Below are 15,747 nucleotides of genomic sequence, written 5' to 3' on the forward strand. Positions count from 1 at the left end.
TACATCTTAAGTCTATCATTAAGGTGACTCTCTCTCCATCATAGTGTGTAATTATGGTGGTTCTCTACATCATAGTATATGTATGTTATTAAGGTGGCTCTTTTTCCATCATAGTGTGTCATTAAAGTGGCTCTCTACAGCTTAGTAGCAGTGTGCGAAATTAACCATGGACCGATAGACAATTGTCTATAGAAAATCGAGTCGGTCTATAACGATCATAATAGCTATAGACCGACTTGTCTATAGATAGGAATTCTGAGTAAAAAAAACTGGTTCCCCGCTGAGAAGCGAGACCAGTTTATATGTAATATGCTGATGTTTCTGTTCACCCCTTAGCTGTAATAAAATGTTCCACAATGTAATTACAAATCATTCGAATAAGATTATTCCATTTTCAACAGGGGTGGTGGGGGGTGTCAATTTGATATTTACAATGTATGCAGTTTTCGTGCAAATTTGGAATGTCCTTTTTTGAACGGTTTTAAAAATATGTGGAAGGTGCACGCCCTGGAATCAAACGGAAAGCGGTCAGTACAACAAGCTCCAGCAAGGCTAAAGTCGCAGAAAATAATGAGAAAACGAAACGTAGTAAAAGTGACTTGGATGAAGAATCAGACACAATCGTAACTACTCGGCTATTTCCGCTACACTAAAAAATAACGAAGGCTGAGTAGTTCCGATTGGAATCAGACAGTGAAACTGAGCGGGAACAAAATGAAAAAGAAAACGAAATTCTAATTGAAAAGCTTGACATGCATGAAATTCAAAAAGAATATGATTAAACTATATGAACAAATTACCAAACAGAATCTGTGTCTATTATTTATTTTTTAATAATAACAATGAATATTGCTTGTTAAATTTCGGTTTATAGGAATTTGTTGTGGTCTATAGGAAATAAAATGACCATGGACCGAAAGTCTATAGGACTTTAAAGTTAGTTTCGCACACTGTAGAAGGTCATTAAGTTGGCTCTGTATGTTGAGGCATTTCTTCACTGTCAATTGGGGAGTACATCATGTACAGAATTCAAAAAGGTGTTGCTTTATAAGTTATGTAATCATTTATTAATAAACAGATCAGAAAGTACATGCGTAGAAAAGGAATTTAAGCAGGATTCAGTGGTGGTGGTGATTTGTAATTTTTGTTTATACACATATCAAGGTTTTGACGTGTAAACCTGCTCTGTATAAAACAGTTTCTGAACCCCTCCAATACCATTTTGACAGCATATTGAGCTTTATGTGGTAAATTTTGATTCTGAATATGAAATGGGAAATAATGTTTTGATGATTACAGAATGTATAGATGTATCTGCCTCACAGTTTCATGTCAGACAGACATCTCTAATGCCTGGATTCCCAGTCCTTTACTGCAGGAATCATAGCAGAAAGACTGTAGCTCAATAGAAAAAGAAATTGTGTCTCAATATTTGTTCCAGAGAGCTACTGGTCTGAAGTTGCTAGGCTTATTGTTTTTGTCATTTTAATGTAAATCAGTTTCAATTTTTATGCCCCCCCCCCTTTAAAATAGAGGGGACATATTGTTTTTGCACTCATTGGTCAGTCAATGTGTCTGTAGACCAAGTCTTTTCCACTCAGATCTTAAGAACCCTTTGCTTGACACAAATTAATCTTGATACTCTGGTACACCCTAAGAAGCAGATGGCCCCTTTTGATTTTGAGGTCACAAGGTCAAAGGTCAATCCTTTCTCAACATAGGGAGATATTGTCTGCTTGATATCTTGAGATCCCTATCCTTGACCCAACATCAAACTTGGTACACTGGTACATCGTAAGGAGAAGATGAACATTATTAATTTTCCTGACATCAGACTTGGTACACTGATATATTTAAGGAGTAGAAACCCTATTGGTTTGGGATTTATATGTGTTCTGGGTCAGAACAAACCCTTAATATAGCGCAGCAGAATTTACGACAAAAGGCAATCTAACAATTGATGATATTTATTTACAATTGATAATTGACAGAAAAATTGTAACAATAGCAAGATACTAACTTACGGTAGGTGAACAATAAATCCAAAAACACAAAAATAATAATCCAAAATCGTAGTTCCCAGTGAAATAAATCCGACTGAATAGAAAGTGTCTAACTACAGCTCTTTATCCAAAGAATTTCAGTGTTTATACATGTGTCACGGTCAGCAGGGTTTGATCGTTGGTGGCCAGATAGCTCAGTTGGTAGAGCACCTGACTAGAGAATTCAGGGGGCCCGGGTTTGAATCCTGGTCTGGTCCATTGCATTTTCTCCCTTCCTGTTACATTTGGTGCCGTAGACCAGCCCCTGGAACTGACAGGGGAAAATGCCTGCCAGGGGATAAAGATCCTGGGTTGATGTCTTCAGGTGTGAAGACATTTAAGGAGGGAGGAATGTAGCAGTCAGCTGGGTTCGATTGCCGTTGGCCAGTTAGCTCAGTTGGTAGAGCACCTGACTAGAGATTCAGGGGGCCCGGGTTCGAATCCTGGTCTGGTCCGTTGCATTTTCTCCCTTCCAGTTACACATGTATAATAGGAATGAATTTTCTAGTACAATCTTGAAAGACCATGATGCAATAATTACATAATCTCTTGACTAAAAATAGCATGTATCTAGAACAATCTCGGTCACAGGTGTCAATGAAATAAGCATCACTCTCTAGAACCATCCTGGTCAATTCAGTGCAAATTGTAATATATGCACAGCATATGGTCAAAGGTCAAACTAGAGATAGACTGTAATATATTGTCTCCTATATTTTGAGAATCGCTTGATTGATAACAAACTCTTTATGCTGGCACATTCGAAGGAGTAGATGGTCCCTATTGATTTTGAGATCACATGGTCATAGGTCAAGGGTCAATCCACTCTGGACATAGAAACAATTTTGTCCACTCTATATCTTGAATTGTTTTGGCATTCCTATCAATTAGCCCCATGGGGATCTGGGTTAGAATAGGTCCTCAGTACCCCTTGTTTGTTGTAAGAGGTGACTACATTGGGCAGTCCTTCGGATGAGATTGCAAAAACCGAGGCCCTGTTTTACATCAGGTGTAGCTCGATAAAGATCCCTCCCTGCTCAAAGGCTGTAAGCACCGAGCATAGGCCTAAATTTTGCAGCCCTTCGCTGGCAATGGTGACATCTCCATATGAATGAAAAGTTCTCGAGTGTTTCTGAAACATTTCTTGTCTATTTTCAGGTGTTTGTGGGAAAAATACTTGCTAGAATAATGCCATTGTACAAAATTGAAAACATACAATCATGTCAGATTTCACATGACCAAGAGCAGGTAAGAATTTTCTTAATAAGCTTTACTTGTGAATTTCAATCATTTGAAACTTTCGGGGTTTTTTGGGTTATTTTTTTGTATGATATGTGTACATTTACATGTAGATGCAAAAATGAAATAAAATTTGTTAATTAATGTGATGGATAATCCATGAATTCATATTTCATACCGTGATTCTATAACACTTAATCGGCATTAATTAAGCCCAAATGATTTCATTGAGTAATCAACTTCAGAAAAGAAAACAGGCCTGATCATTCAACCATTGCTATATACCTATATATATATATTTATATATTGAACCATTCAAAAAGGCATTATTTTCATAAAGACATTACATTTGTTATACATTACCACTCTCCTGTTTAATAGTGGTGCAGGTCCTCCTCCCCTATCTCTGCCCCAGTCTCTCTCTCTCTCTCTCTCTGTCTGTGTCTTTCTCTCTTCTCTCTCTCTCTTTCTTTCTCTCCATCTCTCTGTCTCTCTCCATCTCTCTCTCTCCTTCTCTTTCTTTCTCTGTGTCTCCTTTTCCGTCTCTATCCCTCTTCACCCCCACCCCCACCCCCCTTTTCTCTCCACTCAGGATTTTGATTTTTGGTAAATTTCTCCTATCAGCAACAAGATATCCACTATTTACTTTTGGGAACAATTCATAAGTAGGTACAAGTATACTGATGTTCAAGGTCACATTATGTTAAAGATCAGGGGGTCACTTTGAAAACCTTGTAAAACTGTGATATAGACCGTCAATATTGGCAGCCATATTGTGATTACCTCTCCTGGGCACCTGATCCCACCTCTGGTGTGTCCAGGGGTCTGTGTTTGCCCAACTATCTATTTTGTATTGCTTATGGGAGTTATGAGATTGATCACTGTTCGTTATCTTTGCCTTTCATTGTTTGGGATAAGAAACATATTTTAAGTTGAGTTCAATAAATTACCAAATTATATTTTATTTTCGTGTTAAATTTGATTTAATTTGTGCGTGCAGTAGATTTAAATGTTTATTTTGCTTTAAATTTTGGTGTTGAAATGTCATATCTACAAAAGAAAAAAAAAAGTATCTTAAAAAGCAGTAGTACAGTATATACCTTGTTTAAGAGAGTTCTATACGAACTCTCTTTAAACAAGGTATATATATATATATAAAATTACCTGTAAACACCTAGCACCAAATCAATATTACTTGTGTATGCTTGAGCAACTAGCACTGTGACAGTAATTTAAGAACATGTGGTGCTGTATTTAGTAATTTGAAATTTAATAACTTTAACACCACAAGGAAAGCACCTCATACCCACTTCCAGCACTTGTTTTATCTATCAAGGCTCCACACATACTTATACGCCTATGTGACTCTAATTCACAATGATTTAATTAATTGCCAAATGATATGTAACAGTCATAGGTCAGCAGTCAATCATCATTAAAACTTGATCAACTAAGAGACCATTTTTAAGGACGACTCAGATTGAAAGAAAACCTGATTAGTTTCTCTTTTGACTGTTTGAATCACTTAGTTACATTACTACTGTTTCTGTCTCTCAGTGCATGATCTCCAAACGGCATCCCTGAATCATGTCTCACCCCAAGTAGGCCTCACAGTTCAACATGATTCAATGATAATTTACCACTGAATTGACAAAGTTTTTAAAAGCAAAAGTATCCTACTGTAATTTTACACTTCTCCTGGATTTACTATGTGTATTTTTTGTGGCAGCAGTTTTTTTCCCTGCTGTAATATGCTCTAAAACAGGGGATGTAATTTCCTACTGCAATGTGCTCTAAAACCGTTAATTTGCTTGCTTAGTTTTAACTTGATTTCTCGTTTTACATTTGCTTGTTCTTGAAGTGTGGAACTGATTACTAACAATCTTTTTACAGGTTTCCAATCTGTTGTGATGCTTGTAATCATGACGTTTTTGGGTATTGATATTTCTTTCACTTTTAGAACGTTTCCTTTTCAATCCTTAGCTAACACTGTGTATTTCCTCCTGTTCTTTCCCTCAGACTCACTGACGTAATGTGACTTCCAAATGTTAGCACTGTACATGTCATGTATTTTACTTTTACAGTCGTATCTAAGTTACAAGGAATGTCTTGTCACATACGTGTACATTAATAGCAAAATCCTTTCCATTCACATTCGGGACAATCATGCTCTGAATTGTTATTCATCATACTCTGCATTGTTATTCATCATGCTCTGAATTGTTATTCATCATACTCTGAATTGTTATTCATCATACTCTGAATTGTTATTCATCATACTCTGCATTGTTATTCATCATACTCTGAATTGTTATTCATCATACTCTGAATTGTTATTCATCATACTCTGAATTGTTATTCATCATGCTCTGAATTGTTATTCATCATGCTTTGAATTGTTATTCATCATACAAGTAATGACTTTATAACTGTACGATTAAAAGTACCAATCAAAGTATATTGCCATGAATCAATTTTCTATTTGCTTCACTTTTGTAGTCGAACACCATAAACATGTTAAATAAAAGTCCCTCCCTGCTCAATGGCTGTAAGTGCTGAGCAATTAGGTCTAAAATTTGCAGCCCTTCACTGGCAACGGTGACGTCTCCATATGAGTGAAAAATTCTTGAGAGAGACGTTAAACAATATACAATCAATCAATCCATCATGTTGTAGATGGATTACACTGTCATGTTGTAGATGGACTACACTGTCATGTTGTAGATGGGCCACACTATCATGTTGTAGATGGACTACACTGTCATGTTGTAGATGGACTACACTATCATGTTGTAGATGGACTACACTGTCATGTTGTAGATGGACTACACTATCATGTTGTTGATGGGATTACACTGTCATGTTGTAGATGGACTACACTGTCATGTTGTAGATGGGCCACACTATCATGTTGTAGATGGACTACACTGTCATGTTGTAGATGGACTACACTATCATGTTGTAGATGGACTACACTGTCATGTTGTAGATGGACTACACTATCATGTTGTTGATGGGGTTACACTGTCATGTTGTAGATGGACTACACTGTCATGTTGTAGATGGACTACACTGTCATGTTGTAGATGGACTACACTATCATGTTGTTGATGGGGTTACACTGTCATGTTGTAGATGGACTACACTATCATGTTGTAGATGGGCTACACTGTCATGTTGTAGATGGACTACACTATCATGTTGTAGATGGACTACACTATCATGTTGTTGATGGGGTTACACTGTCATGTTGTAGATGGACTACACTGTCATGTTGTAGATGGGTTACACTGTCATGTTGTAGATGGGGTTACACTGTCATGTTGTAGATGGGCTACACTATCATGTTGTAGATGGACTACACTGTCATGTTGTAGATGGGGTTACACTGTCATGTTGTAGATGGGGTTACACTGTCATGTTGTAGATGGGTTACACTGTCATGTTGTAGATGGACTACACTGTCATGTTGTAGATGGGGCTACACTGTCATGTTGTAGATGGGGCCACGCTATCATGTTTTAGATGGGTTACACTGTCATGTTGTAGATGGGGCTACACTGTCATGTTGTAGATAGGGCCACACTATCATGTTGTAGATGGACTACACTGTCATGTTGTAGATGGACTACACTATCATGTTGTTGATGGGGTTACACTGTCATGTTGTAGATGGGGCTACACTGTCATGTTGTAGATGGGCTACACTGTCATGTTGTAGATGGACTACACTGTCATGTTGTAGATGGACTACACTATCATGTTGTAGATGGGGTTACACTGTCATGTTGTAGATGGGCTACACTGTCATGTTGTAGATGGACTACACTGTCATGTTGTAGATGGGGCTACACTGTCATGTTGTAGATGGGGCCACGCTATCATGTTTTAGATGGGTTACACTGTCATGTTGTAGATGGGGCTACACTGTCATGTTGTAGATGGGGCCACACTATCATGTTGTAGATGGGGCTACACTGTCATGTTGTAGATGGGGCTACACTGTCATGTTGTAGATGGGCATTAATATCTCATTGGTGGGGCTGCATTAAAATGTCATGGATGGGACTACATTTACATCTCATGGATGGGACTACATTAACATCTCATGGATGGGACTATTGTAGTATGAACAGGATCCGGGTCTGGAAAGTAGCATGACCTAATCAATAATAGTTATTAAAGATAATCAAATTATAACTATGTTGCCATTCAATTTGATCCTCGTTAATGTGGCTTTCACAGTTGTGACATTAATAAGTACATCACTCTGCATGCCTTTTGTTTGTCAGTTTGTTTTGTTTTTTTATTTCCTCATCATAATAAAATATTTTAAGTTAAAACTTTGATTAACTAAATGTATATGTACTAATGAACATTAAAACAAATCAACCAGAAATTGTCAGTATTCAGATTTAGAACACTTTTGATAAACTACTCTGACTGATATCATCGATAAGAATTACTGTCATTTGCACCACACCTATTTAATATCTTAAAACTCAGTGTAGTATGAAAAAAATTAGCAAGTCTGAATGGGATAATTGATTTGAGTTATTGATGAAAGAAAACATATTTTTCAATTCTGTAAAGTGAATCCACTTTTGTTGCACAAAATTTTTACATGTACCGCCAGCCTTTGTACAGGAGTGTTTGGAAATTTGTGGGAATTTTCGAGTATCCCAGTTCTCTAATTATCAATGTTTTTGATTTCTGGATACAGGTGAAGCGGTATGAGGAGGACCCCATGGTGCACCCATTCATCAGAGTAAAGTAAGCTTTCTATCGGAATCTTAATTGTATCGTCTCTCAAACACAGTCTGGAGACTTATTGTCGGAATTTTAATTGTATCGTCTCCCAAACACAGTCTGGAGACTTATTGTTTTTGCTCGGTTTTTAGCTCAAGTGAGCTTTTCTGATCACCCGTATTCCGGCGTCCATCCGTCTGTCCGTCCGTCTGTAAACTTTTAACATTTTTGACTTCTTCTCAAAAACCACTGGGCCAATTTCAACCAAAGTTGGCACAAAGCATCCTTAGGTAAAGGGAATTCTAAATTGTTGAAATAAAGGGCCAGGCCACCTTGCAAGGGGAGATAATCAAGAAAAGGTAAAAATAGAGTAGGGTCATTAAAAAATCTTCTTTTCAAGAACCACTAAGCCAGAAAAGATGCAATTTATAGATAAGCTTTATTAGGTATTGCAGATTCTAATTTGTTAAAAAATGGCCCCCGGGGGTTGGATGGGGCCACAATAGGGGATCAAAGTTTTACATACAGATATATAGGAAAAATCTTTAAAAATCTTCTTCTCAAGAACCATTGAGCCAGAAAAGCTGAGATTTATATGAAAACTTTCTGATATAGTGCAGATTCTAAATTGTTAAAATCATGGTCCCCGGGGGTCGGATGGGGCCACAATAGGGCATCAAAGTTTTACATACAGATATATAGGGTCAATCTTTAAAAAGCTTCCTCTCAAGAACCACTGAGCCAGAAAAGCTGAGATTAACATGAAAGCTTCCTGATATAGTGCAGATTCAAATTTGTTAAAATGATGGCCCCCGGGGGTCGGATGGGGCCACAATAGGGAATCAAAGTTTTACATACAAATATATAGGGAAAATCTTTAAAAATCTTCTTCTCAAGAACCACTGAGCCAGAACAGCTGATATTTACATGAAAGCTTTCTGACATAGTGCAGATTCAATTTTGTTCAAATCATGGCCCCTGGGGGTAGGATGAGGCCACAAGGGGGGATCAAAGTTTTGCATACAAATATATAGGAAAAATCTTTAAAAATCTTCTTCTCAAGAACCATTGGGCCAAAGAAGTTCACATTTACATGAAAGCTTTCTGACATAGTGTAGATTCAAGTTTGCAAAAACCATGGCCTCCAGGAGTAGGTTGGGGCCATAATAGGGACTACGGTTTTACATGCAAATATATATGGAAAGTCTTCTGATATGGACCAAGGTGACTCAGGTGAGCGATGTGGCGCATGGGCCTCTTGTTATTATTCTGCTCCTTGGTTGTTTTTTTTCTTTCTCACACCTTAAAATGTCCACAGTCGTTCTCCGTAACCCTTTGATGAAATTATTATATACTAAGGATATAATATGGTTGGCCAATGTATCCAGTTGTGCAGAAATGTTTTGTTTCCAGATATGTTGGGGGATCAGAAGGGATTGGGGGCTAACATTGAACTCTACAAGGAAAATACTTCCAAAATTCAACTTGACAAATATGATAAAAGTCCTGGGGGTTGGAATAAGAGGAGAATGACATGACCTACAAATTAGTATCAAGGTTAAGGGGACTACAGTGACCTTGACCTCTAATCATGAACATAAAAACTGATATGATTTTAAAACCTTAAATTGACTGATAGCAACATGGGATCTACAGAAATGCTAAGAGGATAATAGGGCCTACAGACTAAGTATCAATGTAAAGCGGCTCCAGTGGTCTTGCGCTTTGACGTTGAAAATAAAACTGGTATAAAAAACTAGTATCAAGGTCAACTGACTCCTGTGACCTTGACCTTGATCATCGAAACATGTAGTATTTTAGATCCAGAATCAATAGAGGCATGGATTCTTCAGATATGATAAAAGGATGTTGTGACCTACAAACTAGTATCAAGGTCAAGTGACTCCAGTGTTTTACACTCTATTTTGATATTTCTCGTTGCCATGGATGTTGTGCATGGTAGTTAATAAGGGAAAATGGTAGTACTCAGAAAAAGCCCACATTTATACAGCCGGTACTTCGTTTGGGAGAATTTATAATTATATAGTCGTATCTGGTTAAGATTGGATTATTAATCATCGTTTTAAAACACCCCCTCCCAAAAAAAGTTGGAGGGAGATTACATGTATGTCTGTATGAATTATGTTTGGTCAATAACTAAACTTTGCAACAAAGAGATGATCCAGATGATACATTGATGGCGCTTTACACAAATATTGCTTAGAAACTGAGGGCATGTCAAGATCCTAACTCAAGGTCATTTGCTCAAATGTAAGGTCACTTGGAATTTTTTTTAACTTTCTATTCGCATCATGACTTTGTTATCTATCATGTCTATAGAATCTGTCACCTCAGAGCCATTACAAGCTGCAGTTAAAGTGCCACACATTTAAATCAATCTGTGGTGCTCAGGGCCGTAGTAGTGAGGGTTCACTATCATACCAACACCTGCTGTAACATGGGACATTGGCTAGTTACTGAGCGTTAGGTGAATGTCAACACCTGCCGTAACATGGGACATTGGCTAGTTACTGAGCGTTAGGTGAATGTCAACACCTGCCGTAACATGGGACATTGGCTAGTTACTGAGCGTCAGGTGAAAGAGTGCTGCAGTCACCACCAGTTTTTATGAAATTTTAGTTTGACATGGCCAGGGTATGAGCAGGATTTTGATCCACAATTGTTTGAATACTAGGGTGTGTAATATCTACCAGACAAAAGTATCTATTAGCTAAGAAAATGGGTTCCAGTTAAAATGAGTGGAACTGCTGTAATGCTTGCTGTTTTGTGGTAGAGGGTGTGTAATATCGACCATCTCATGCATTCTAGGTGGGGTGCTGCCTGGTTGGAATGCGTCAAGAAGCTGGAGGAGAGAATGGACTCTATTGAATTTCCACTTTTAGCACTCCATGGTGATGCTGACACATTGTGTGATGTTAAGGGGTCACAGATATTGTATGACAAGGCCAAGAGCGAAGACAAGGAGATCAAGGTTAGTGTTAAGGGGTCACAGATATTGTATGACAAGGCCAAGAGCGAAGACAAGGAGATCAAGGTTGGTGTTAAGGGGTCACAGATATTGTATGACAAGGCCAAGAGTGAAGACAGGGAGATCAGGATTAGATTCATCATTACACGTTGACAAACATCTTCGCTGGTCAAGTGTCCCATTTATTTACTTTCATCTCCCGTGTTGCAGAGTTACTGTACCCTAACTTTTGAATCCTGGTTCATGAATTTTCTGAACAATGTAACATTATGCAATTGTATGTGCTTATTTTAAGTTAGAGTTATCTTTCTTGCATTATCTTGTTATCATAAGTGTGAACCCCACTGCATGTAACTGCACTTCCGGTGGACGGAATACAAAGTGAGAATACACACGTGAAACTACAAACTGTCTTGTTTTATTGTTTTACTGTGACATTCCTTTACATGGTGTCAGAAAATTCAAATCATTATGGATCTTTCTGGAATCCCGCATCCACATATGGACTGGAACTCGACAAATCTGCCCGAAGCGTGGAAAAAATTTAGACAGCACGTGGAACTGATTTTCAATGGACCCCTCAAAGGGAAAGACGAACCAATACTGTGCTCGTACCTCATGTTATGGGTCGGAGATAAAGGCAGAGACATTTTTAACACTTGGAACCTCTCAGCGGACGACAGTAAGAAATTAAATAAATACTATGAACACTTCCAGGCTTATGTACAGCCAAAATTGAATCCGGTGTTTGCTAGATACAAATTTAACAATCAAGTGCAGGGTGACGCGACATTTGATCAGTTCGTAACCCAACTTAAATTACTGGCTATTGATTGTTCATACACAGATCCCAACGAGATGATAAGGGACAGAATTGTTTTCGGAGTGAAATCTGCTAAGATTCGTGAAAAACTTATCAACGAGGGAGAGAACCTAACTCTCGAAAAAGCAGTTCAGATTGGACAAAACATTGAGTATTCATGTGAACAACTGAAAACCATGAATGCAGCAGCATCGGAAGTTCACGCTGTCGCCACAGGATCACGGGGAACTACGCGATATTCCAAGGGCCGTAACTCGCACTCTCAGAGACAAAATCAAGGAAACCGCGCGTCCACAAGAAACCCAAAGAAACCTAGCGAATGTCCAAACTGCGGCCGTAATCACAAGGATGGAACGTGCCCAGCCAAAGGAAAGCGCTGTGATAAATGTGGAAAATGGAACCATTTTGCATCAGTGTGTCGTTCTTCACAATCTAACAATAACTCTAAAAGTGCTAGGGTCAATGAAATATTTGTAAACACACAACCAGGTATGGGTAGTGACCAAGATTCTGATTTCTATGTAGATACTATTCATGTAGACTCAGGTACATCAGGTAAGACCCCTGACCAAGCATTTGTTAATGTGTCCATTGGCCCAAATGAGTCATCTGTTAGATTCAAATTAGATACTGGCTCGCAGGTGAATATTTTGCCCGCCACCGAGTACAACCGCCTAGGCATTCAAAGCGTGCTTACGAAAGCCACTAAGCATTTATCAGCTTACAGCGGGACAGCACTGAAAACGTTAGGTCAGTGTAAGCTTAAATGCGCATATAATGAGCGATCCATTGTTGTTGATTTCTTCATTGTAGAAACTCAGTCAACCCCCATATTAGGTATGCCCTCATGTTTAGCCCTTGAGCTTATTCAGCTTATTTACACCGTCGATACCACTAAGCCGCCCCTCGATAAGAATGCAGTTTTATCCGAGTTTAGTGATGTGTTCAAGGGAGTTGGCAAATTTAAAGGGGATTGCAGTATTCGCATAGACCGAGAAGCCACTCCTGTAGTTAACCCCCCTAGGCGAGTGCCTGTTGCATTACGCGATAAGTTACAAATCGAATTAGAACGCATGGAGAAAGCGGAGGTCATAGTTAAGGTCACTGAACCCACTCAGTGGGTAAACTCACTTGTCATTGCTGAGAAGCCGGGATCAGACAAACTGCGGATTTGTCTAGATCCAAGGGATCTTAACCGCGCAATTCTGCGACCGCATTACCCATCCAGAACACTGGAGGATGTTCTTCCTAAACTAGCCGGAGCTCGCTACTTTTCGAAATTAGATGCTCGATCGGGCTACTGGGCCATAAAACTTGATGAAAGTTCATCATTTCTCACAACATTTAATACCCCATTTGGGCGGTACCGGTTCTTGAGAATGCCTTTCGGAATCAAATGCGCGCAGGACGAATTCCAAAGGAAAATTGACGAGACATTCGAGGACTTACCGGGTGTAACAGCACTAGTCGACGATATTCTAGTATACGGCACCACGCGCGCAGAGCATGACAGAAACTTACAATCGGTACTATTGCGGTCACGCGAAGCTGGCATAAAGCTTAACGCAGACAAGTTGTTCGTTGGCTTGACCGAGGTACCTTACTTTGGCCACTTGTTATCAGTAGAGGGTCTTAAACCCGATCCCAGTAAAATTTCAGCCATTAAAGAAATGGAACCACCCAAGAACAAAGGTGAGCTGGAAACAATACTTGGTATGGTTAATTACCTTGCTAAATTTTCACCAAACCTGTCAGCAATCACTGCCCCTATGCGGCAATTGCTCAGCAAGGAGGTCGAATTCATTTGGGATCAACCCCAAAACGAGGCTTTTGAGGAGGTTAAAAACATTTTGACCTCAAGCCCTGGACCGGTCCTCGCCTATTTTGACACGGCCAAGCACTTAACCTTACAGGTCGATGCGTCAAAATTTGGGCTAGGTGCTTCTCTACTCCAGGAAGGAAGACCTATAGCATATGCCTCTAAATCACTCACACCAACGGAGGTAAACTATGCTCAAATAGAGAAGGAGCTATTTGCCATCCTTTTCGGATGCAAAAGGTTCCACCAGTATGTCTATGGAAGACGTATTATGGTTGAGACCGACCACAAGCCACTTATATTCATTATGAAAAAACCTATGGTCTCTGCACCACCACGTTTGCAACGCATGATGCTTCAGTTGTATCAGTATGATCTAGAGCTAACCCACAAATCTGGTAAGGAAATACCGTTGGCAGACACTTTGTCTCGCAAGTTCTTATCAGACAGCTACCCAGAGTTATCAGAGGGTATGGATGCACGTATACATTCCGTCATATTTAGCATACCCATCAGCGACAAAAAACTCAAACACATTCAGTCTTTATCTGACTCAGATCCTCAATGTGTAGCACTAAGCAAGGTCGTGAGAAATGGTTGGCCTGACCGACGGGCTGACTGCCCCAATGAGTTGCATGAATTTTGGAATTATCGTGATGAACTATCTGTCATTAATGGCATGATCTTTAAGGGTCAAAAGATCTTCATACCCAAAGGCTTTAGAAAGGTCATACTAGGTCACCTACACACTGGTCACATGGGTGTCAATAAATGCCTCAAACGAGCGCGTGACATATTATTCTGGCCCAAGATGTCGGCTGATATTGAGGATATGGTCCTCAAATGTAATACATGTCTAGAAAGGCGTTATGACAACCCTAGGGAACCCCTGAAATCCCATAGTATTCCAGAGCAGCCCTGGCAGGTGCTTGCTTCTGACCTATTTAGCTGGCATGGCCAAGACTTCGTGCTGGTAGTTGACTACTACAGCAGATATTTTGAGGTCAACAGACTCGAGGATACACGCTCAAACACTGTTATTCTTAAACTTAAGAAAACCTTTTCGCATCATGGTATCCCAGAGAAACTAATTACAGACAATGGCCCACAATATTCGAGTGGGGAATTCAGAGAGTTTAGCAAGCAGTATGGATTCGTACATGAGACTTCGAGTCCACATCACCCCCAATCTAATGGGCTTGCCGAGAAAACGGTACAAACCATTAAACATATATTCTCAAAATCTCAGGCGAGTCGTACAGATCCCTATCTGGGCATTCTTGAGTATCTAAATACACCTTTAGAAACCGACTTGTCTCCAGCTCAACTTCTGATGAGCAGGAGATTGCGCTCCATCTTACCGTCGACGCTGGCTCAGTTACAACCAAATGTGGCTAATCATGAGAAATTCCGCAAACAGTTGTCTGAAAACCGTGACAAGCAAGCGAAATACTATTCATCTATCGCAGAGCCGCTCAAACCCTTACAAGCCGGTGAAACAGTGCGTCTTAGGCGTGATGGCATATGGACACCTGCTACCATTACGCAGATACACAATCCTCGCTCATACCAGGTTCAAACACCTGACGGACGTGAATACCGACGTAACCGCCGTCATTTGCTTAAAACGGGGGAGAATTCTGTTGAAAATGTTGATCCATGTCTTGCACTTGCCACACCTAACAACCACCAATTTGTCCATATTAGAGAAAGCGAGATAAAAAACTCACTGCCGCCTACGATTAACTCAGCCACCCCACGTCCAACCCTGACAACTCAAAAAACTCAACCCATATCACAATCGATGCCTGAGTCTGACCACAACTCTCATTTGTACACTACCCGATCTGGACGTGTGATCAAACCACCAAATATCATGAACCTTTGAAAGAAACTGATTGTAAGAAATTCACTAACAATGAGACTTGCTGTTGTTAATAGACTTTATAATTAGAAACTCTGTATTCAAAATATTGTAAATATTTACATTTCAGGGGAGATGTAACATTATGCAATTGTATGTGCTTATTTTAAGTTAGAGTTATCTTTCTTGCATTATCTTGTTATCATAAGTGTGAACCCCACT

At 39.4% G+C, this 15,747-nt stretch overlaps 1 protein-coding gene across 2 annotated transcripts in view; it reads left to right on the top strand.

Annotated features, from left to right (window-relative positions):
* Positions 1 to 15,747, top strand: part of LOC125655455 (monoglyceride lipase-like) — a 29,128-nt gene that overhangs the window by 7,306 nt on the left and 6,075 nt on the right. Inside the window, exons 5-7 of one of the 2 annotated variants that reach the window (XM_056145236.1) lie at positions 3,201 to 3,290; positions 8,005 to 8,054; positions 10,860 to 11,085. In XM_056145236.1, coding sequence (XP_056001211.1) covers positions 3,201 to 3,290; positions 8,005 to 8,054; positions 10,860 to 11,085 — 366 coding nt within the window. The remainder of the gene's footprint in view (positions 1 to 3,200; positions 3,291 to 8,004; positions 8,055 to 10,859; positions 11,086 to 15,747) is intronic. The other variant, XM_048885761.2, reaches the window with a different exon arrangement.

Source organism: Ostrea edulis, chromosome 7, assembly GCF_947568905.1.
Source record: "Ostrea edulis chromosome 7, xbOstEdul1.1, whole genome shotgun sequence".
Classification (NCBI taxonomy): domain Eukaryota; kingdom Metazoa; phylum Mollusca; class Bivalvia; order Ostreida; family Ostreidae; genus Ostrea; species Ostrea edulis.